Source organism: Falco punctatus, assembly GCF_963210335.1.
Source record: "Falco punctatus genome assembly, chromosome: 11".
Lineage (NCBI taxonomy): Eukaryota > Metazoa > Chordata > Aves > Falconiformes > Falconidae > Falco > Falco punctatus.
Genome location: NC_137591.1, coordinates 6,544,967 through 6,568,807, shown reverse-complemented (window position 1 = coordinate 6,568,807; position 23,841 = coordinate 6,544,967). Strand labels below are relative to the sequence as shown.

The 23,841-nt window shown below is 43.9% G+C and overlaps 1 protein-coding gene across 9 annotated transcripts in view; it reads right to left on the bottom strand.

Moving 5' to 3' along the window:
* The window catches only part of GLIS1 (GLIS family zinc finger 1), a 214,094-nt gene extending 195,347 nt beyond the window's left edge, over window positions 1-18,747 (bottom strand). For 2 of the 9 annotated variants that reach the window (XM_080406201.1, XM_080406202.1), the window contains exon 1: window positions 17,889-18,745. Coding sequence is in view for 5 of the 9 variants with exons in the window: in XM_080406199.1 (XP_080262325.1) it covers window positions 12,116-12,467 (352 nt within the window). In the remaining 4 variants the exon portion in view is untranslated. The other 7 variants (XM_080406199.1, XM_080406195.1, XM_080406198.1 and 4 more) reach the window with 7 other exon arrangements.
* Window positions 18,748-23,841: the final 5,094 nt, after the last annotated feature.

Here is a 23,841-nt window from a genome sequence, read left to right as displayed (position 1 = left end):
TGTTGTAAGAAACAAGCAAGCTTATTTCAGCTGCTCTGTTAATACAGATTTCCACCACAATACATCCCCAGTTCTAAGCAGTCTAAACTCCACATGGACCGTAAGGATGCAGATATGACGAACAACTTAAAGGCCGATAATGCTGGAGGACTTCAGCATGGTCAGTTAATTTTTGTATTTGGAAAACAGGATGCATTGTGAATGAATAATAATGATAATAATTCAATGTGAGCCTAATTCAGTATCAATAAGGCTATTTCCTTCTTCTGAACAATGGTTGGCATTTTCTATCCCCAACAGGCAATCATTTGCTAGCAATGGCATGTCCCCAGAATGCCACAGAACGTTTCACAACTGCTTTGCACATAAAAATCAATCATTTTCCATGCCCAGTTGTCCCACCACTGGCTCTCCAACTGCTGCTCTTAGAGCCCTTCACTCAGTCTGTTTTTTATTGTATGCTTTCTCGTTTTCTTGACAAACAAATGAGTGGCCAGAAACACCAGTGTTAGACAAGGAGGGATTTGAACTTTGTTCAGTAAGTCAGAGATGATAGAAGGCTGGAGCATCGCAGTTTGAGACATCTTGTAACTCTTTGTAGTGCCGAAGCAGTGGAGTGTGGGAATTAAAAATGTCACAGGAAAGAGATGGTCAGGCCCAAACAGTTACGTCCCACAGTAGGTTTTCCATCCAGCCTGTCTTTAAAAACTCCAGTGACAAACAACCCACAGGCTGCTTGGGCACCATATGTCAAAAGCTAAGTATACTCCTAGTTAATATCCTTCCTAGTGTTGTGCCCACATAATCCCTGTGGAAGAATAAACCAATGTAGAAGAGAGAGAATGTGCTGAATACCAGGTGCATTTCACACTCAGTAGCAACAGGGAAAATGTACAGCCACACTTGGCTTCAGAAAGGAGATTTTTCTCCCATGCCAGCAGAAAAAGACTGAGGCATCTGAAGGATGTGTGGGCACCATGCATGTGAATTACAACTCTGATCTATAAATTGGTGGATTCCATGTTTAGAAGGTCTTTCTCGTATCTAGCTTAGATTCTAAACCTCGGTTGCTCATAAAACTAGCAAATGCTGTAGTTAGGAGCCTTCATGCTAGAAGCCATATCACATCTTACAGATTGTTTTCTCTGGCGGTAATTAGTATCATAATTCATTTTTACCTAAATGTTAGTTGGTTGTGAGGCTATTTTTCACCAAGTTTCCTCTCAAGTCTTAGATTATCCAGGCTCTGAAACTGCCTCTGTGTCACTTCAGAGTGACTGCTTGCTGCCGAAACATCTACCCCATGCATAAAACATCTTTATCACCTCTAATGTTTACTGTTCTTAATTTTCAAGTCTCCCAGCAACTTCTCCAGCAGCTAATAAAAACTCTATTGTTGGCATTAACACTAACGCTTAGCAAGAAAAGTTCCCCAAGCAGGTTAGTCCCATTTTGAGAAACAACCTGGGTACCACTGAAGCAGCAAGCCTCTGCTAAACACCAGTGTTTTCACTCAAACTTTCCAAATAAACGGTACCTGTAGCTAATGACACCAATAGACTTGGGTTCAAAACACTGTTGGCGATTAGTCATTCCAGCAGTTTGCCCTCACTTTCTAGATTTTGGTCCCCTTTATATATTGGCTTTCTACAACTAATCTTGCAAAATTTACACAAATGTAAAAGCATTTGTGGAGGCAGCAAACTTACAAGCAAATAGGCATAAAAGCAAATTTTGACAAAGCAGCCTGAGTATATATGCCAGTAATCTCTGCCTAACCGCTTCTGACAGGATGCAGTAAGAGAAAGGAGATCTCATATGAATAATGTTTCCAATAAAAGCTAGCCAAATCACCCTGGCAGATTTTGAGTATTTACACATTCAACAGACCAAAAGCTATTTACACCAGTTGCCATACTTCCACATATTTAGCCCACAATACAAGTTACAATCCTTTACATATATTTAAAAATAAGCCAACAGCAAAGTTGCACAAACTAAAAGACAGAGGCAGGAGGCTAAGAGAGTAGGAAGAAAAATTTATTGAGACTCATGGGCAGGGAAAGAGCAAGTGGGCTCTAAGGGTAAACATCCCCTTAAATTTCCTGCATACCCATTCAAATCAGAGAGATGCTGAAATGCATGGGGATCTTTGTTTTGAAAAGAGAACCATTCACACACATACTCTGTAGCTTATCCCCACAAAAATATGTCAAGTCAGCAAACCTTATCGAATAACTCAAGAACTCAAAAAGAATATAAGCCAATTTGTGGTGAGCTGGCAAGAGGAAAAATAAGAAGCAAAACTGTTCAGATTAAAAATGTGAGACATCTTTTTCTTTTGCCAAGTGAACAGAGTCCATATTTACAGGAAAAACTTATATGCATTGAGCCCTGGAAGGCTCAAGTCTGCCTCCTTTTTATCCACATCTTGGTTTTAAAATGGCGTCACTTCAGATTTGCACCAGAGCTAGGGATAATGGAATCAGGCCAGCTCCATTTCAGTTGAACATAAACCAGCTCTGATGACTTTAAGGAAACTAAACATTATAACAATCAGATATCCAGAAAGGAGGAATTTAGTGGTGCTTTTTCTTCAAGTCCTGGGGGACAGTCTCAGCTGTGTGCAAACTGTTCTGCAAGAGTGATGATTTCGGGAACCTCACAGTAGCTACCTGCACCTCAAGCCCAGGGGGCATACAATCTACCAGGTGATTTCTGCCTCAAGAACAGCCACCGTAAGAGACTTTTCCATCTGATGGAAGTCAAGGGCAACCCTGAAGTTGCTTCATCCAGCAAACCATGAGGGAGACTTTCCTCCCAACAGGTACTTATTAATGGCTATTTCCAACACAGTTCTCTTAATGTAGCCTCCTTTCCCTCACCTCAGCGTGTCAAGCACTAAAATAAATGGGAGAATTTGTTCCTCAGCAACAATTCTTCAACTGGCAGCATACACCAGATGCCAAGCAGTAAGAAGCCCGACTAAAATGTTCCATTAAAAACCTTACTCTCCGAAAGAAAAAAATACTATTTTGCACTTTTCACCACCCACACTCAAGGAGACTTACCAACAAGGGCAAGTACCACATACTTCACATAACAAAGAGAGAAATCTGGTCCACATGCACATTGTGTAAGGGGGGTGCAGCCACGCTGAAGCAAGTGCCACCCCAGGCTGATACAGCCACAAGTTATAGTGCCGCATCCTGCAACAACACCAGATCAGATCTCAGAGTACAGCCACCTCACCCAAACTCTGCACCTGAACTAACAAACTGTCCCTCGGCATAAAAAATTAAGCTGGCCCTGATGGCGTACCACAACAACTGCACTGTTTCTGGCTCTAAAACTGGCTTGTCTTTCTCTATACCACGCTCTGTTACATTCTTGCAGTAGAAATATCACAAACAGTACACAGACTTACTCTAAAATGTAGTACAGCCTACAACAGAATTCAAGCAACCTAACTCTTTTCATCCAGAATATTTACATACTTGGCCATGTCAACTGCTAGCACAATCCTTCACCATTTTTGCTTGTTTCATGTATGATGGCAGATCACACCAGCTTTAGACCCATGCAGGATCTTGAACAGGAAGAAAAATTAAAGGTGAACGTGCTATGCTGACTGACCATGGCATGTGAGCTACTGGGCTGCTTCTGCTGGCACATTTTTCTCTCTGGTAGAGAGTTTAACACTTCCATCTTCTCTTCTGTGCCCCAGAAGCGCATGGGTAGGACTTTCAAAAACATTCAGTACTGGCCTCCTCCTAAAGTCAATGCTACAACTCCCTGCAATTTCAGCAGGAGCAGCAGGGCAAAGCAAGAGTTATGAAACCTCATGTTAAATCCTTTCTGGGATTTTCCCAGAAAATACTGAGTATTAAAACAGAAATTTCCTCTTTTATCTGTTCTCACTTTAACTCTCTCTTCTCTGTCCAGCACAGATGGCAGGGGTTGGGTGGTAGGCAGGACCTACATAAGGAACAAACAGTAAGGGAGAGCTGCTTTAGACTGAAATGAGTCCTTCTGAATGCAAATTGCTGCATTCCTCAAGCACCCTTCCTGTCCTATTTAGTCTTGTCTCTTAAGTGTCTTCCACTATGGAGATGTACCCTCAAAGAGCATAACACAGTCATCAGTAAGTGACTGATCATTTGCTCTCAGTGAAGGATTCAGGTTAAATCAAAGCCAGCTGCTTTAGAGAGGGGCAGGCGGCTAAAAATAAGTTAAACAAAATAATAGTAAGTAAATGCAATCTAGAACTTACATACATAGGAAATCTACTCTTTTCTTTCAAATAAATAACTCGAAGGTATTTAAGCCTCATGCACAGAAAACAATTTTGTAACTTTTTTTAAGTCATCCTCTTGCATTGTTGTTCTGCCCTAATAACTCTGAAATGTGCTACTCATCTCTTGCAGTTAAATATCCTGTTTCACAAGCCCACTCCTAGATATCTGAAACTGCACAGCATTACTATCTAGCTTTAGGCATCTAGCATTCCAAAGAATTAATATTTAAACTTATTATAAAGGAATGGAGATTGTGTTAAGCATGTAATATTTAGCAAAACATTAATAAACTGTTGTGTTGCTTGTTTGAAGCACATTTATCATTCTTTAAACTTAAAAAAATATTATGTTCCAAAACTGACACATGTATCTACTTTCCTTTTAATACAACCACAACTTAGTTAGGATTATAGAGTGGAAGCTATCAAATTTCAATTTTTACAATACGCTTAAAATTATATTATCTTTTCTTGCCTAGGGGATTGTTGACTTCAGTATTTAAGTGACATAACCACAGCAAACTGTGAAAAAGCAGTGAAACACAGCACTTTATTTAAAATAATCATAGACCCTCTACATCTTCTTGGGAAGCGCCTTACGGTAACATTGTTATATACATTACTGCTTTTATATCTCTTGATTATAGATAAATGAATAAAAAACCCTAATTGGTTACAAGATATTACTAACTGGGGTTTTTCCTCTTATATTAGCCTTTGATTTACACCTCAGATATGTTCTCCTAAGCCAGCACGTGTAATTTATTTACAGCATTGGAAGGCAAGCAAAATACATCATCTACTGTTATACAACCTTCTACTAGGTATTAAAATACCAGGCCCCTAGAGACACACTTCATATAGTTCAGCAAGTTCCAAAATAAACCAAACCACCAACCCCTTAAGCACTTAAAACAACAATGGAGATCTGTATTAAAAAGTTAGTTTTACAGTATGTGGTGATGTCGCCTTAGTGTCGTTTTTCCCTCTGGCTAAATATGCAAAAAAACACACAAGAATGTATTTGCTTTCCCCTCATTCTAAAACAACTGGCAAATCTATAGCTCTCACAAAGCCCTCTTATCACACACTTAAATGCCAGAATTAAATGCAGTTTAAGATGGTTTGCATTCATTTAACCCTTAGAATAAATTTGATCAGGTAGATTCAATTACAGTGCTCCTTACCAATCCACTATGCAAAATAGTCACATATACATTCAGACATAATGACAGAAAAGTCAGACATAATTATTAATGTAAAGCAAAAAGACTGCCAAAAAAAAAAAAAAAAAAAGAGAAAGAAAAAGATTGAGCTCAAGCATAGCACTTTGTGATGATTTCACTGAGATCAACCTTATAACTCCTAAATGCTCAAAACCTTAAAATAATCTAAAACACAGAATTTGGATCTATTTCTTAGTGCAGCTCTGGCAATGCCTCATCTGTTATTCAAGTAGTTTCCTTTCTACAAATAATCATCATTAACAATCATTTAATATATCCAAACTAATGACCTCAATTTAAAAAAAAAAAAAAAAAAAAAAAAAAAAAAAGTCCTTGTTCCAGGTTACTAGTGAAGCGCTGATTCTGAGAACAGAAAGTTCCAGGTTCCAACTGAGATTTCACATACTGGATGCCAGAAATGTAATAGCAAGGGAAGAAAAAAGGAAAATTCTTTGCCCCTATTCTGCAAAGCCTGTGCAGAAAGGTAGTACTGCAGTAGGCTGAACTGATACTTATCTGAATGGAAGAACTGGCCCTTGCTTTTTTTACATGCCCCATTTAAACGCAATAAACCAGCACGAGCGGTTTTAGCTGGTCATTCTGTCTATGTCATTGTAACGCTCCCTGCTCTCAGGAGAAGATAACAGCTGTGCCATATTCAGAAACACATACTTTTGCTATTGTTTGCACATTTGTAGGGCAAGATTACACTGTACCACAGTTAGCGAGCACTGCCCTTGCTTTGGAACCCTGTACTCTGAGTTACATCAATGTGCTAGGAAACAACATTTGGTGGCTGAGAAAAAAAGCAAACAAAAACAATCTATTAAAAGCAGTTTCATGCACTGTGAAATGATTACTAGATTGCATGCCTTGTTCGAGCTTGTTGACATATAATGATAGAAACCTGGAGCACAAAATGTAGTGGTTTACATCTATATTCCCTCTCCAATTACTCTGCCATCAACATCTTCAACAGTTCTAAAATCACTAAACAGCAGAGGTTCACATTTCTAGAATAACGGTAATCATGGTACTGAACATGGAAATTATATTCACAGTACTACAAATTTCTCTTTATAGTCCATATATTATTCCACTTCCCAGTTTACAGATGGATTTAATACAAGCTTGTTATTCGTTCTACAACTTTTTTCCCTGTACACAGGATAAAGAACTTCTGTGAGATTGAAATACTGACCCAGCTAAAAGTTAGTGGCAAGATTCCTACTGATATTAATCATTTAGAGTAAAATGTTGTCCCTCCTATTCAACATACTAAGCATTTTTGCCCACTGCAAGTGGAAAAAAACCCAAAAAACAAAATACTTTGTTGCGATGAAGTACTACTATCTCCCAGAAGACACTCACTTTACTTTTAGCAGTTTTACTAAACAGAACCTTGAAGCACTTCCAGAATATAATCTTAAATCTACTAAAAACCCTCAGCATACACTTTAACAGCTTATATGTGTACGGGGTTGAACTCTTACATACGAATAATCATTTAGATATAGTTGAATACATAATTTAGAATATTCTAAGGCCAAAGTATTTGTAGTTGATGAGACTACTGACAGGAACACAGTAATGCGCATACTTAGGCACTTGAAAGATTTAGATCTTAAATTTTTTCTTACTTTAAAAGAAAAAAGATACTTTTCTTCACAACCCATTTAGCAGAGTATATAATTATCTCATTTTTCATTTCATGTGTTAAACTAACATTTTAAAGCCAGAACAAGTAAATTCTTTTTTTACTTCTATTCCTTCAAGTAAAACTCAAGAAGTTATAAAATCTCTTCCACAGATCAGACTTATTTCCTATAATCTATGTTGTTACATATACTTCTACATAATACTAAGATAGATACAATATTTATTCTCTTCATTTTTTCCAGTAGCTGTAATTTTTTCCTGAAGCAGAAAGGAGAGCTTTTTGTTTTTATGATATAAGTACTGAATACCTTTATATGACAGGTCAATCATCAGATCTTCTGGTTTGTGTTTACTAAATATTCTCTACTACCAACCCTTAAATAACAAAGAATTCAACTATTAGATACAATTAAACCTCTTTTAAATTAAATCCATGAAAGGGTCGTCTTCAATTCAGTGACTCTGATTTTGCAACACAAATCATTAGAACTTCCTTCAGCAGCAAGTAACTGAAAGTTATTTTCCTATTCAAGACAAGTATTTTAGCCAGTTTAAGGAAGGACAAGACAGTCACAATTTATCCCAAACGACTTTATGCACACATTCTCCAATCTGCAGTTTCTTCTCCTTTCTCCCCTTACAAAAAAAAAAAATAAAAAAACCAACAAACCAGACCATGAAATAAAAAGGAGTTCTGTAACTGCAAGTTCTATTCAAATGAACTTTCCAATTCCTTTCTATAGTGAACAGTTTAAATGCAGCAAGCAAGAGAACTACAGTGAAAAGAAAAAAAAAGTTCTTACTACAGCTCTATATAAAATTGAGAGTGTTTATAGAGATCTCCATACCAGTGAGCCCATTCCCTGTCTCCTTATCAGCCCATATAATATTTATCAACTCTAGACAGTCCCATTTGCTCCAGTGGGATAATTCAGGTGAACACAGACAAGGTATATGAAAGCAAATGGCAGAATCAGGCCCAAGACCAGTTTATACACCTAATAAGTCATATAATCAAAACATACGCTTTTGCTCAAGATCCCAACAGTATAAGCTGTTACTCATCCAAGGACTGTCCTGTTAACCAAGGGAATAGTCACAGAGGGTTGAAATGGCAAGATTCAACCCTCCTCAACAGCAGAGGAAAATTAATACACCTCAATACATTGTATGTTTGCCAAAAGCAGCTACAGCTGAAAAAAAAAAAAAAAAACAACAACAAATGCCACAAAATAAACCCCAACCCACTTTCTTCTTGTCTGAATAAAAAATACTCTCAACAAGAAAATATCCAAGTACTGCAACCCAAACAGCTTATTGTTTTGCCCACTGTAAGTTAATATCTGAAGTGGTTACTGCAAAGGTCTGGGCCATTTGGATGATTTCCCAGTGGCACAACTAACAGGATAAATCTCGTCATTTCTACTGAGTCACAAATTAGGTACACTGAACGAAACTGGAAAAGAATGAAAAGGAGAAGCGTTTCCTGGTAACAACCATAATCAATGTCATTTAAAAACCTGAGATATTTGATATCTTTATAGATCACTCTTGTCACCACCAAACCTTTCTTTCCCAAAAGTTTCTTTCCTGTTGACAATAATTATTTTGCCCTGTGTTACTTTCAAAATGGTAATACTGTAGCATGAAATTCAACAAAACAGAACCAAAACCACAGAATCCCAGGAAAACGTAAAATGGACTTTATACCTTATGGTACAGTTATTCTATACCAAGCAGACCACAAATGCCTCTAAGAAGCACTGTTTGGGTGCAACTACTCTGCTGTGTGACACGCAGGGAAATCAATGATCAAGAAAAGCATGGTGTGTATCACAACCAATCATACCAGAAGGGGGAGGCTGGGTGAAAACTGAGTGTTTATTTTAAACAGCTCCCCAACAGAACAAAACATGAAGTACAATTCTAAAATGCTGATATTTTTGGTAAACAACCAACAGCTCCATACTGCAAAGTTTAGACCCAAATGATCTGATTCCCAGAAGTAACCCTCACCACCACCCCTCAAGTTTTTGTTTGGCTGTTCATGCAAAAAGATTTGCTCAGGCACGGAAGCATTTTGCAGGATCATAACTTAAACACTGTGAAGCAGTGGAGTAACAGCACAGAGACATTACAACAGCAGGATGCATTTTCCCCATTGTGATTACTTCAAAGCTGACCTTTTTATTAGTAGGGTAGTGTATCATTTTGATTCATTCTTTTTGAAAAAAAATAAAATAGTAAAGGCATGTTCAGAAAAAAAAGGGGTTTTTTTACAGACAACTATAAAAAATTGGGTTTGCTCTTGTTAAAGAGTGTCTTTTACCCTCCCTATTTGCAGCTTTCAACTGTGGATAAACCAAAACCAGGAGGCACATTCTGTAATCTAACCCAGATTGCAGAGGGAATTACTGGGTACATGGTACTCTGGGGCTGGAAAGCAGGGGATGCACAGCACAATGATCTGAAATCAAGCTGTCATCAGTTTCCTTCCCAAAATCTTTTACTAGGTAAATCTGAATATTTCCCTCATTCCCACTTCTTAGCTATACCTTGTTATATCGTATCCACATACAGCTGTCCCTGCTTCTTTATCTTCCTGAGAGAACCAAGGTTCTTGGGAGATGGTTTACACCACTCCTTGAAAGATCAGCAGCTCTCTCATCTGCAGCGTAGCTCGCTTCAGATACACAGAGCTCTGACTTTAGAGTTAGCTCAGAGTGAGCAATTGAGTGACTTCTATTATTTTTGTGGAGCTGACTCAGAAGCATAGGGTGCTGAGCAGGGGCTGGCAGCTTGCAGCAGTCAGTGGGAGAACTCCAAAATGCCCAAGCAGACATTAAGGCACTTGCTGACACCATACAGGTCAGAAGCAGCACAGCCCACACATTTCAAATCAGACTCTAGCCTAAAATTTTACTTTCCCTAACTTCTGAAAATATCTTCACAGTGAAAAAAGAAACAAAAAGCAAATAGAAAACAAAAAAACCCATCCAAAAAAACCCAGTGCTGCTGTCTTTAGAAAAATCCAACATTATCCATCAAATCACCACGCTCAGTAAACGAACCCTATCCTGCCCATGGATAATTCCTACTTAGACCCATGACTCAAGTCACCCATACACTGAAGCAACCACAAGGTAACACCCTGGACAGAAAATACATTAAACAAAAAACAGCAACAAAACTTAGAACACAATTTTTTTCCCAGTGGTGAAAAGGGGAAATTGATCAGTCAGGAAAGATGAATTAGCAACTTTCTCCCACACCCACCTACACCTACTACAAAAGTCCCAAATGAATGGAAATTACTCTTTTCTTCTTTCCCTCCCTACACCCCTGCCCTCTGCACAAGAGGAATATGCATGAAGAGAGGACTAACTAGCTCAAAGGGAAAAGGCCGGGGCAGGGGGGGGTGGGGGTGGGGGTGGAGGAAAGGGCTTCAACAGTCTGCTTGAGTAGGGCAATGCACAGGTAGGATTTGAAGCTGGCACAAACCCTAGTCAAGTGGCACCAACCTCACTCATGGGACCACAAGGGCTTGAACATCTCATGAGTCCCTTCTACAAGCAGCAGTCACAGCAGCACAGCAGTACTAGACTCGTAGCCGTCCCTTCATACTTTGTGAATCCTCCTTCTCCCCCCTCCAAACGTGGTTCTGTGTAACAGACCTTCATTTCATTCTTGCCAAACATTAACAACCTTTTTTTTTTAAAATCAGGAGAGGACAATTGCAGCATTAACAAACAGAAAAATAAAAAAGGTAATTTATAACCTGCTGCTCTACTCTCTATTCACTGGTGATGAACAAACACATCCTACAGTTAGCTGGACAGACCTAGCACAGATTGAGGTGTTCATTAACATAACTTCATGGCAATGAAAGGTGCTATCGCCCTAGGTAACAAGCTCACAAAAGAAAGTGTTACTAGTTCAAGGGCATGCAGTCTACTTTTATTTTTAAGAAGAACGGATAGAAAGGGATGCACTGAAAAAATCCTGGTGGGAACTGCCTTACACCAACAAGACAGCAGCATCTACATCTCTAAAACAGAATGAGAAAGGACTGAGAAGAAAAAAAAAAGAGAACTACCTTTTTAATGTTACAGAAAACATTGCTTTAATAATTAATAACCTTAGATGCACATGTGTCTCTGCAAGTGGCTTTGTAGCATAAAGGAATGCTTGAATTCCCTCTGATCCCATCCAGCAATACCTTATAGGGATTATTTTAAAACTAAATTTCGATTAACAAATTCCAGCCAATTAACAAGTTCTAGTTCAAACAGATAACTTACAGATTTTAGTGGGCAATTCCTAACCTAACTTCAGCGCCACTTCTTTAACAATGGATAGATGAAAATTAGGCATTTGTTAACTAGCAGAATTTGACCTTACGGCATGCCTTTCCAGGCACCAGGAATCCCAAGTCTGAGGAGCCACTGCCTGAATCCAGCATTTGTAACACCTCCTTGAAATACAAACTATAAATCCAAGCAACCGTGGTGAAACTGCTGAATAAGAACTAGGCATTTATTGTCAGTCAGGCATACTCACAAACAAACACCCCACACGCACGCTCAGGCACAGGACAGACTAACCCAGTGTTCAGCACCATCCTCAAAACAACTGCCTCCAAGAAGCAACCAAACCAAGTAGCAGTCACTCAGGAGAACTAAAGAACATCGGCTCTCAGGATTTTTAAAGAATATTGAGAAACACTCTGCTTCTCATGGCGAAAAAAGACTGTTATATCCTCTGTGCCAAAGTGCACAGAAAAAAAGTTTTAAAACTTACAGCTAAATAAACAAATTAGAAAACATCAGCGGGGGTGTGTGCGGAATTAAAAACACGATACACGTTTTTGGTCGGTTGGTAAGTATTTTTTTTTGGTGGTGTTAGCATTCAGTTCATGCATTTTTAAACTCACCCTTCACGCTTTGATGTTTCTGCTGCTGAAAATAATCTTTAGAGCCTCTAGCACATCGCAGCTCCTGTGCCCTTGGCAGAATTGGGATCCTCTCGAATATGCTTGGTCTTTTGGGGATGAAATCTAGCAGAGGTGCTGACATTTCAGGGGCGCTCTGCTGAGTCTCCGTATGGTCACTGCCGTTGCTGACACTTATTTTAAAGGACATCTGAGGATTCAAGAGAGCTTTACCAGTGCTGGGACGAGTCACCCGCGGCAGTTCCTTCAGAGACGCTCCCTGGCATTTATCGGTCCCCTCGAAGCGGGCCGGCCCGGCGCTGGCTTTCTGACCCCCTGAGAGCTCACAGTGCATGTCCGCCGGCTGCCAGGGCCCTCGCCGCTCTCCTGCACCGAGCGGCACAGGGTGTCAGCGCCGGCGGCCGCCGCAGCCCGGCCGCCTCCAGCCCGCTCACCTCAGCCCCGCTCACCTCAGCCCCGCCGCCTCCAGCCCGCTCACCTCAGCCCCGCTCACCTCCAGCCCCTCTCACCTCCAGCCCGCTCACCTCAGCCCCGCTCACCTCCAGCCCGCTCACCTCCAGCCCGCTCACCTCAGCCCCGCTCACCTCAGCCCCGCTCACCTCAGCCCCGCTCACCTCAGCCCCGCTCACCTCAGCCCCGCTCACCTCAGCCCCGCTCACCTCAGCCCCGCTCACCTCAGCCCCGCTCACCTCAGCCCCGCTCACCTCCAGCCCGCTCACCTCCAGCCCGCTCACCTCAGCCCCGCGCGCGCCGCCAACGGCCGTTAACCGCCGCCCGCGGGACGCGTAGCGCGCCTACAGCCTCGCTCGCGCTCTCACGCGCACCCGGCCGGAGCGGGAAGAAGCGGGGCGGGGGGGGGGGGGGGGGGGCGTGGAGGGCGTTAGAACCGAGTGGCCGCTCGCCCGTGAGGGACAGGGAGGCTGGCGCCGCGCGTCCGCTGTCCGCTTCCCTCCCTCTCTAGGCAACACCGCCGGGCTTTTCCCAACCGCTCCCGGGAAGGCGAACCGGGCTGGGAGGGGCGGGGGGCCCGGCCCACGGCCGGGGCTGCGCCGAGGCCGGTGCCTTTCAGCTGAGGCATCCAAGCAGCGGCCGCCCAGGCAACCGCGGACGCGGCGGCAGCGCACACAGCCCCGTGCGGGGCGTGTTTGCCAACGCCGGGCGCTCACGCCGGGGCTCACGGCGGCCCCTGGGTCACCGGTCGCGGCGACGCGTGTGAACGGGCAGCGCCCCGGCGGCTGTGACAGCCGCGCCCCCGCGCTCCTACCTGGGAGGGGCCGCCCGGGGGGACGCGCCGGCCGCCGGCTCCCGCCGCCCCCGCGCCTCGTCCTGCCGCCGCGCCGGGCTCATGGGCTCAGCCCCGCTCCCCCACCGCAGGGCCGGCTGCCAGAGTGAAGGCGGCCCGGGCCATTACCCCGGCGCGGCGGCGGGGCCAGCCCTTCGCTCGGGCCAGTCGGGGCGGGCAGGGGGAGGGCTGTGCCGCCGGGGCCGCCCCTCGGGGCTTTGACAGCGGCGGGGCGGGGGCTGCCCGCCGGCCCGGCCTTCACGGCCTCGCCCAGCTGGAGAAGGGGAGCGGGCTGGGCACCCCATACCTTCGCCGTGCCCGCCCGCAGGCCCGGACCCTTCCCCCGCTCTGCCCGCAGGCCCCGCGGGTCTCAGTGCCAGTCCCCAGGGAACCTGCACCCGGCTGCCCCCGAGCCAGGCAGGCACCACGGGGCGCCACAGGGCCCCCGCGAACACCCAGCCACCCACCAGCACCCTATAAACAACTCCTGTGCAAAAGCCACAGCAACTGCAGCGGGAGAGAGCAAAAGCCTGGCCAAGGGCCTCCGAGGCAGGAGATGTGGCAGAGGGGGGTACAACCTGGCCAAGGCAGCTCCTGGATGACGCAGGTTGGGGTGCATTCGGTGCTGTTCTCAATACGGTGGGCCATGCATCACTCCCTTCCTGTCCCACAGGTGCCTGGAGCTGGCCCACTCCGGCAGGGACAATGAGGCTAGCTCAGAGCATGCAGCACAGAGCAGTGACATTTGCGCTGGCTCCTCCTGGGCCAGCTCAGGTCTGGAAGCAATCTAGCTGGGTTTATTAGCTTGGGCCTAGTTCCAAGCAAATGCAGGCTGAGCTACGATGTGCAGTTTTGCACCAGCTAGGTTTACCAGCCCACTCTCTGCTGGCTCAGGGGTGTCTGCACCCTGCTGCCCTACATGCTGCCATCAGCACAGGTACAGCACAGCAGCTCTGTAACACACCAGGACAGCTCAAAGATAGGAGTGACTGAGAGTCACCCCTGATTTCCACAGGTGTAAATCAGATCTGTCTGATTTACAATCTGATTTACACAGGTCTAAATGAGACAGACCTCCAGCTGGAAATCATGCCTGTTCACATCAAACCTACAGCAGAGGCTTGGGAGATTTAGCACAAGCAGAAGGAGGGACAGCTACTGAACTAGCATCTTGCTGCGCCCCTCCTGAGGAGTGTCCCACAGCTAGATGACAGATATCTTTATCTTTTGGCAATGCACATGCTGCACAGAGTGCCTTGCTCACAGTTCTGTCCAACCCCTTAATAACATATGCCACCCTGTGGAGTAAAGGAACAGTCAAGACAGGAGGACATGACTTTTTCTTGGCAAATGCTATGAATGCTGTGGAGGCAAGTTTCCACAAAAGACACGAGACCTTGAGATGGAACAAGCAGTTCTGGGAGCAGCAGTCCTAATGAAGTCTCATTTGCAGTGCCTCTCCTTCTTCCTGCCCAGAGTGAATGCCCTGAGGTCTACCAAAGGAGGAGCTTGCCAGCCTTTGCCCTCAACAAGGGCAGTAATAGGGTCTTTTTATTCTCTAAGGCCGCATCTTAAATTGTCAGAAGGTAATGGCTCTCTGACAAATGCAGTTGAAAACCTGTAAGTGTCCTCAGAATATGTTAGTGGGAGCAAAATGCTACAAGGGAGAGATTCCCACCTTACCTCTATTGGAAACAAAACTAAGTATCAGCTAGCTGGCACAAACACTTAAAATTAAGGGTGATATCCTGGGGATTTATTAAAAACAAAGTAAAAATTTCCAGCATACATTATCACTCTGCATGGCTGTTCTCTACAGCCACACAACACGTCTCAGTGCTCTGCCTACAAACCTACATCCATTCCCCAGTCCCATCCATCTATGGGGCCCTCAGGACCAAGCCACTCTTTCTCTTTGATTTGGAAATGCTAAAGACACCTGGCAATGCTACCAGAAACAGCAGTTTTCTAAGACACAAATACACTGTGGTAACAGTCTAAACCCCAGTGACGTGAAGAGGCTGTAAAATTTACTGAAGGAAATATTATTCCAGAACACAGTGTAACCAGGGTGATCCCACTGCTTCCTGTACAGGAAAAAAGTAGTGTTTAGGTGGATCCTGGACACAGGCTTATCTTGTGCAAATTATTACAACTATATTGATACGCACTGCCCAAATATCTAAACTAGAGGGGGTTTCCTAGAAAACACATAGTTTTGCATATATGGTGCAACTTCCTAGAGAGATTTTCTTTCCATGGTTAGGGATCTTGCCACAGCAAGCAGGAAAAAGGACAGCTTCAGCACCTCGCATGCTCTGACCTCGTTACCCCAGATCATTCTGCATTCCCTATCTCAGGCCAGGCGCATCCTGCTCGGATACACTAATTCTATTTCTTCTGATCACCATGATCCGGCATATTCTGCAAAACACCGGCAGGTGCCGCCACTCGCTCAGCAATAGCCCAGGGCTGGGCTGCTCCGCGGGCAGGTGGGGGCACAGAGCCTGCCCCGAGCTCTGGGCACCCTCTGAGCTGCCCAAAAAAACCGAAAACCAACCACCACCACAAAAACACACACAAAAAAACACCCCACACAAAACCAACCACCCCACCCCCCCCAATAAAAAGAAAAAAAGAAAAACACACACACACACAAAAACACAAAAAAACAAAACCCAACAAAAAACACAAAACCAGGAAGGCTTCGGACTGCAGCACATCACAGCTCCAAGTTTCAATAGTGTGTAGGATTAAGGCCCTTCACAGCAAGGTAGATTTGTCCATGGCAGATTATCTCAAAGAGATATAGACTGCATAGCTCAAGCTGCTTTCCTACATTCCTTCAATAGGAAATGAGGCCCCACGGGCTCAAACTTTCTCTTAGACCACCATTTCCTCAGTTTTGAGTGAGGCATTTGGCAGCTGCCCTGTCTTTGCTGGGACTATCCGGCTGGGAGTGCCCATCCCTGGGTGTGAGCAAGAGAAGCAGGCAGTGGATGGACATCCTCCTCCAGATCTAAGCTGTGCCTGATAGACACACCACACCTAGAGCTGTTCCAAAGCAATTACTTGGCTCCTCCAGCAAGCCCACAGACATGGGAGGAACAAGTACCCCTTGAATCATTGCACTGATGAAAGAGTTAAGCAGTTCCCCTTCTCTCCCTGCTGAATCAGAAGACGCTTGGTATGTTTTGGTTCTGGAACAAAGGCCAAGTAAGTGCAATCGTGGCTGCTAAGACTGTTTTATGCCCTGGGTCACCATGACTTCGCTGTATGCACAAGCTGTACAACAAATACTGATTCACCCAGTGTTGTCACTACATCCATGAGCTAGACAGACGTCTCCCCTCCTTGTGTCCTTGTGAATACCAGTCACTGGCCTCTCTCCCCATGACAGCAATACTCTCCCTTTAGCAGAATGGGGAAGAGATTTCTCCATATTAGCCTTTTTGTTCAACATTTCTGGTTGCCAAGGGCTGTGGTCAGGGGTCATAACATGACCCACAGCTAGCCCAGTTGCCTCTTCGCTCTGTTAAGTCACCATCACCAAAGCAGACTTTCCAGTTGAGGCAGACAGGCCAACTTCAGTCCCTGAAGATAACCCCTGGGAGTTGCTTCATTTCAAGTCAGATATGAAAGGTGAGGTTGCAATCTGGGATACAAAAAACATCCAGAAGAATGCAACTGCTTGCCTGAATATCCTCTTGCTGGGTCAAGTGAGTAGGACACAATCGATAGGTAACCAGAGACTTACCCATCCACCCATTCAACTCTTAGTTGGTGATCAAAGAAAGAGAAAACAATAGTCTAAGACTAGCTCAGGCTGGGGTGAAATCAAACCTCACAGCAACTAAGAAAAAGCCAGGACACAGACAGTCGCTGGCACAACTGGGCTACTTTTGCCAACTGGTGTCTTGTAGCCTGACGGCACTGAAACATCTACAAGTTCTCTGCCCTCGTGGTTCTGGGCATTGGTGATGGTAGAACAAGGCTGTGACACACAACCTCCTGGATGTGTCAGCCACAGAAGGCAGCAGGCAGTCCTGCACCAGCACAGTTAGCATAACTGTGCCGTGAGCACACACAGGGTTGTATCATACCAGGCCCAACTCAAACCTTTCACAGAGCAGTGAGAAAAACAAAGTTGAAACAAGTTAGATACTTCAGTTTTTCCCTGCTGATACCAGCCAAGATCAGGTCATCACCATGACAGTGATTTTCTCAGGGTCTACAGGTGCTTTTGCAGACATGCAGCCTCTTTGTTCCAGCCAGCATGAGCCCCTGTGGTCACAGCTGCACAAGCAGAGGAGCAGCTGTCCTGCTTTGAGATGATGCTGCCTGGGCAATGAATACACATGAGGACAATGAGAGATCATCTGTAAAAGGAGAGGGAAGCAGGAGAGGGGAAAAAGACATTATGTGAAGGGGACCCCAGCTCACCAAATCCAGTCTTGAAAATGTGCTCTTTACCTTTGTCAGGAATGGACGGTTGTAACTGCCCTCAGCATTATAGCTGGTCACAAACCGGATCTTTGAGAAACTCATAGAAGCTGAAAACTCCAGTTCCCCAAGCAGTTCTTCCATGAGAGGAGAGGAATGAAGCAGAACGGATACAGGTAAGGTGAGCTGCACAGAGCAAACAAGCAGAGTTGAAGTATTAATCTCTAGTTCACCCACTGAAATCCCTGCTTCTACTCCAGCAGGCAACAAAATTAAATTTCAAAAGGACACAATTGGAATTGTGAAGCCTTTGTCTAACTGCTGCAGTATAGACAGAGGTGGGAGGTGTTACCATAAGCATTCTGTTAATACAGGGCAAAACAAGCTCTCCAGTGGGAGAAATAACCAACTTTGTTATAAATAACCTGGTTGCAAACAAGCTGTCGATTCACACACAGCAGTTTATTTACAAAGGTATGCCAAGTCCAGACTTGTTTTTGTTTTAATTTACTGCACCACAGATAGTAAAAAAGAAACAACCAAACAAAAACTGAGCCAAAGGGATTGTCTCCATAAGTATGCCCGCTTCTTAGAGATTGCCTATATCCCTTTAAGGCAGCACAAAGTCCCTCTTTATAGTGGTTTTAAAATGACCTCCTAAATTAAGACAGCAGGGTCAAACTGACCACACATTATCTAGCAATGCCCTCAACTATTGCCTCATAACTTACAGATTTGTTTATAGCTCTTGTAGTTAGAAAAAAGAAACTCCTCACTGTGACTTATCTTTTAAAAACAAGTGTCTTTTCAATAGCTAGCACATTTTGGAAAAATCATACAGTAATCTTGAATGCACCTTCGTCTTTCTTGCAAAGACTACAAGAAATGACGAGCATCTCCAAAAGCCACTGTAACACTACAGATGTGTCCCTCCCTCCTGCCTCTCCAGTTAATGGGCAGATCTTTCTAGACAACTTTCAGGAAAACAACATCTAAAGAAGGGTTTGACCAGCCTCCATTCAGGATATGGTTGTTTACACCTGCAGTTAGCTTCTTCAAAAGTTCATCTGTACTATTTCTCAGCATCAGTCCATAAACAGATTCATCTCTCACACCATGCATGCACAACAGAGGTAGTAAAATAAACTTAACTTGTAAATAAACAAACACAAAACCCAGGACAGCACAACTTAAAAATGTTCAGCTTGTAAAATCCAGTCCTCAGCACTGGGACATGCCAGGTCTAGAACTGCTGGTACAACCTTGATTCACGTCTACTATAAATGAGTTACAGTACTAGCATTATAACATGTTCCCACAGTTATTTTGCCTGGGGATCCATATATCCACTGCACTGAAGATAGTGACTGCTGAATGTGCAGCTAGATGCTCTTCTGTTCTCTCTTTATTGGTGTCTGGACCACATATTGAATTATATTTACTGCACATCAACGAAACCCTGTGCAAAATACAGAACTGTTGGTTTACTCCAGGGCATTTCTTTGGTGTCCATCACTGCAGAGGCCTACCAATTTGCAAACAAATACTGTGTTACCTTCATTGGAGGTGAGGGAGGGTGGAGTTAGACTAAGCCCCATTTTACAACGGAGACCCACAAGCCAAAAGCTTCAGTTTGAGCGCTAAACTTGTGACAAAGACTGACTGCTTCCCTCACTCCAGGTTATTTAGCACTTCTCTTCATTGTATGTGGTAGAACACATTTCCAGTCCCATCAGTTAAACCCAACTCTTGGTCTCCCAAACAGAGCATGCAGAAACCAGGAGACTTGCAAAGAGTGGCCACCCGTGAAGAGCTGCACAGGATCTCCGTGATAGAGGCAAGGACAAACCCATTTCTCCCTGGCAGGGTTCAACTTGCACTATGAGACTGGGCTTTCCCTCCCTACAGCACTCGTGGTTGCTGATGAAGCCTTCCCCAGACCTGACTGCCAGGGTCTGCAAATGCAGCAGCTCCCTCCTGTATCTAACGGTGAGCTGCAGCCCTGTGCTCAAACTTTGTACCACCACTGACAACAAGATCCGCAGCCCAGCGCTTCCCCAAACCTGCTTTGAGCAGTGATCTCTGCTGGTAAACGGACAGGGAACCCAGTGGTTTACAGAGCTGGTACCCCATCTACCTGGTCCTCAAAGCTTGCCCTGGAAGTAGGCACCCTGCCGGCCTCTTGATCCAAAACATCCAACATTACTAAGCCCACAGCTGGAGCTTGCTGAGCAAGAGTGGTGAATGATGCTTACACACAACCTGTAACAATCTTTGACTCACAGGCGGCTATATAGTCCCGCTCCCCATTCCTTAAAAATTCACTCCAGGGCTCTTCACCATGCCTTTCCAGACAAGACGCAGTTAAATACAACAGCTTGCCCCATCACTGTGTTTTAATAGTCGGAATTAAAAGTTATTTAAGAAGCAAAGGGCAAAGCCTATATTTTCTGTGTGTTTGGGGCAGGGGAGGGAGGCAAACTCACTATACGCTCAGCACTTGGTTCCCTTGATGAGTACACGTTTTAGGCCACAGTTTTCTCTGAAATTCTTCCTACATCAGGAGCTGAATCTTTAGAGGGATTAAAAGAAAAACACAGAAAAAAGAGAGAGAACTCCTATGCCATCATCACCTATTAGAGGAATCAGCTAGCATATCCAGCAGGCCACCCAGGAAACTGCTCCCCCTCGAATTTGTGTTTTGATCTCATGGCAGGCTCCAGAGACACCATGTTCATTTTTCTACTGACTAACTAGCTCTTCTGTAGTCCCAAGATTTTAACAAGGGCAGAAAGGTGAGGTCTTCTCTAATTTATTTTTTTGTCTTCTGAAAACAGAGTATGGTGTAGGTTTTGCTCTCAGGCTGTTCTCTTGGACACAAGGGAGCTGCATGGTTTGTTTGTACTACAGGTTTGTCCAAAGCAGATATGCCAGATGCAATTCTCTACCATGAGTCTGCAGCAAGGGAAAGCAACAGTTCTGATGTGAGAACGTCTGGTTAAAACACAAGAGCTTGGCAAACAACATTCCAGGTACGTCCACAGCACCTAGATGCATTTGATCCACATAGCAAATAACATTAACACAGTACTGGTGATGGAAAATACCAAGACCATCGGGGAAAATGGGAGTATGGGTTGTAGGAGAGGGTCCTGGGCTTGCAGCATCTGTGATGATTCCACCCAGACCTTCGCCTTTTTATTGCATCTTTGTAGAAAGGTGGTGTTGGGAGTGGTAGGAGCAAGGCTGCCATCAGCGTGCCAAGCCCTGCAGCTATGAAATGCCTGCCTGAACATGCAAGCACTGCAAGCTGCCACCACTTATCCCCTGGGGAATGCGCATAGCAAGAAGAGCCTCTGCAGCCGAGGGTGCTCCTAGGGCCACCTCACATGGACTCTCATACACCCAACCCCCCATCCCCCCAGGCAGAGCATCAGATCTCACACACAGCCAGTTCCAGCAGCTGGGGGGGGAGGTCTGGTGAGCCCATAGCCCACTGATTACACAACTTGCCTGTGACCGAACAGGTACCAGCAAATTCATCAGCAAGAGATTGATACTTCCATAGTTGCAGCTGGATGCATCTGCAGGGGTGCGTGCCTTGTCCTCGGAGCCGTACGTGTATCTCAGTAGGTGGGAAGATGGCTGCTGGAGGCCCGAAGACACCAAGTGCAATACACACAATACAGCCTCTGTTCAAAGTAAGCAGCAACAGAATCGAAACCACTTCATTTCAAGGGTGTATTCAAGCCCTGAGCTGTAATTGGCATCAAGACAATTCTCCAAAGTGGCAAAGTGCTCCTGCCCAGCTCCCTCGGGTACAGCAGTGTGCAGTAATTCCAAGGACCGGGGCCACTGCATTTGTCCACGCACAGCCCAAATTTTAAAAGTTACATCTCAGTATTAAGCAGGACAGGGTATTTTTTCTGTATTTACGTATTTAAGAGTTAAAGCTTCTATTTCATTACTCCATTGCAACAGGAAAACAGACCTGAACCACCAACTGCACACCTTTCTGCAGCTGCAGTGGAAATCATTTCAGATAGTCTTTTGACTACAGCTGACCTGTTGGGAGAGGCAGGTAGTTCACAAGGTTACCAGCACACTGTCAGCTTCACTTGTACATGTGATAGGCAATCCAGCAAGAAGATGCAGCTCAGCTTTGAGATGATTAAACAGATAAGAAATATTAATCAGGCTTGAGGGCTCCAATTTAACTGCAGTTACATAAAAACCAACTGTAAAAAGGCTTTATTTTTCCCTCGCCCAGAATGCAGAAATGAACTTGACTCTTCCCATACCTCACTGAAGCTTCACAGACTGATTATTTTTATGTTAAGACAGAAGTACATAAGAGGACTTGAAACACCAGCAGTTTGCCAGAGGAATATAATTATTCCCAAAGCCAAAACTAGAATAAGATGGTATCCCTGTTTTGAGTTGTGCACCAAGTTACCACATCTTCAGAGGGCACCCAACATACACTTCATATTCTTGTATACTTACATTCACCAGCACAAGATACACTTAAAGATGCACTTTTAAGTAAATGCTTAAAGTCTACAGCTCTTTAAGAATTGGAGCTTTTAAAGAAACCACAAAGCAATCAGCTTTGAAAGCTCTTCCGTCATACACAGAGAATGCCATGAATCACACGCACATTAGCAGATGTCATGTGCAAATCTCTACTGCAACACAAGGAGGACAGACCTCAAGCACTTTGGCATCAAAAAGAAGTCTACATTTTAAGCCTGCTGCTGACAGCCGTAACACTGTTAATTACAACTTACAGCTTATAGTTGTGGCAGTGTTGCAGAAAATACCAGAGCAATAAGAAAAAAATAACTGCACCTGTTTAAATGCATGAAAAATTTATTGGAAACTTTTGGCTGAATTACTTGGGTCAACAGTTACACCTGAGGTATTAGCTAAAGCACCATTTTAACTCCAGGTGGATATTGCAACACCAGAAAATCAGCAAATTAAATTATTTAATAAGGCAGGCAAGCAAGAGACTTTGACATAATAGTCAAACCTGTGGTAGAAGTTAAGCCTGGGGAAGCTTTAAAAGTCTTTGTGCTTAACCTTTAAACAGAATGAAAGGCTGTCCATCACCTTACACTGTTTGCTGTGAGCCATCTCAATGCAAAAGGAACAATATAGTTCAAATTTTCACTATAAAATCTAACACATGCAGTGTCTGCATTACAAGAAAATTACGTGGCTCTGGTACTGAGGAAAGCAAGATACAGGCCTCTGCAGATTTGGGGTTTTCTCTTTTACCCAAACCTCACAGGCCCCCTAGAGAATTATTACTACACAACCACTCACTGTCAGCTGATCATTTCATCACACCAACATAACTGGCACTCTGGCCATCTTCAGATCTTAGGTACTCTATCAAAAACAACCCAAAACCATAGGACTAACAACACTGAAGAGAATGGAAAGAAAATTATCACAGTAAATTAATTTGCAAGACTGTTCTTTCAAGGATATTACAGTGACATACTGCAGCTACATCTAAGCTCTTCATACTCCAATACATGTTTTCTAGTGTAGATACCACAATAACTGGAGTCAGTTTAAAAACAGAGTAGTTAATTTTCAAACAATTTAGACAGGTTTACTTCCAGATAAAAAGCTTTAAAAAAAATGCTTTAAAAAGTGTCATTTTTCACCAGAAGCTACAAATAATGTATATTATTTTAAATATGCTGCAAATATCCTTCCTTTCCCCCTCAACAGAAAACTGCGCCCTAAACTTTTAATTAACGTCATTACTTGGGAGTTTTACTAAATGCAGTAATGTTTCCTATATGTTTCAGCACAGATTAGAACTTAGTTCCCTAGGTCACCTTAAAGATAAAATCCAAGCTGCTAGCTTTTCAAGCAGTATTTGTGTCTTAACAATGTCTTTCTGCACACCCATTCGACTCTGAAGGAGTACTTCCATCTTACAAGAAGAGTAGCATGTTTTATT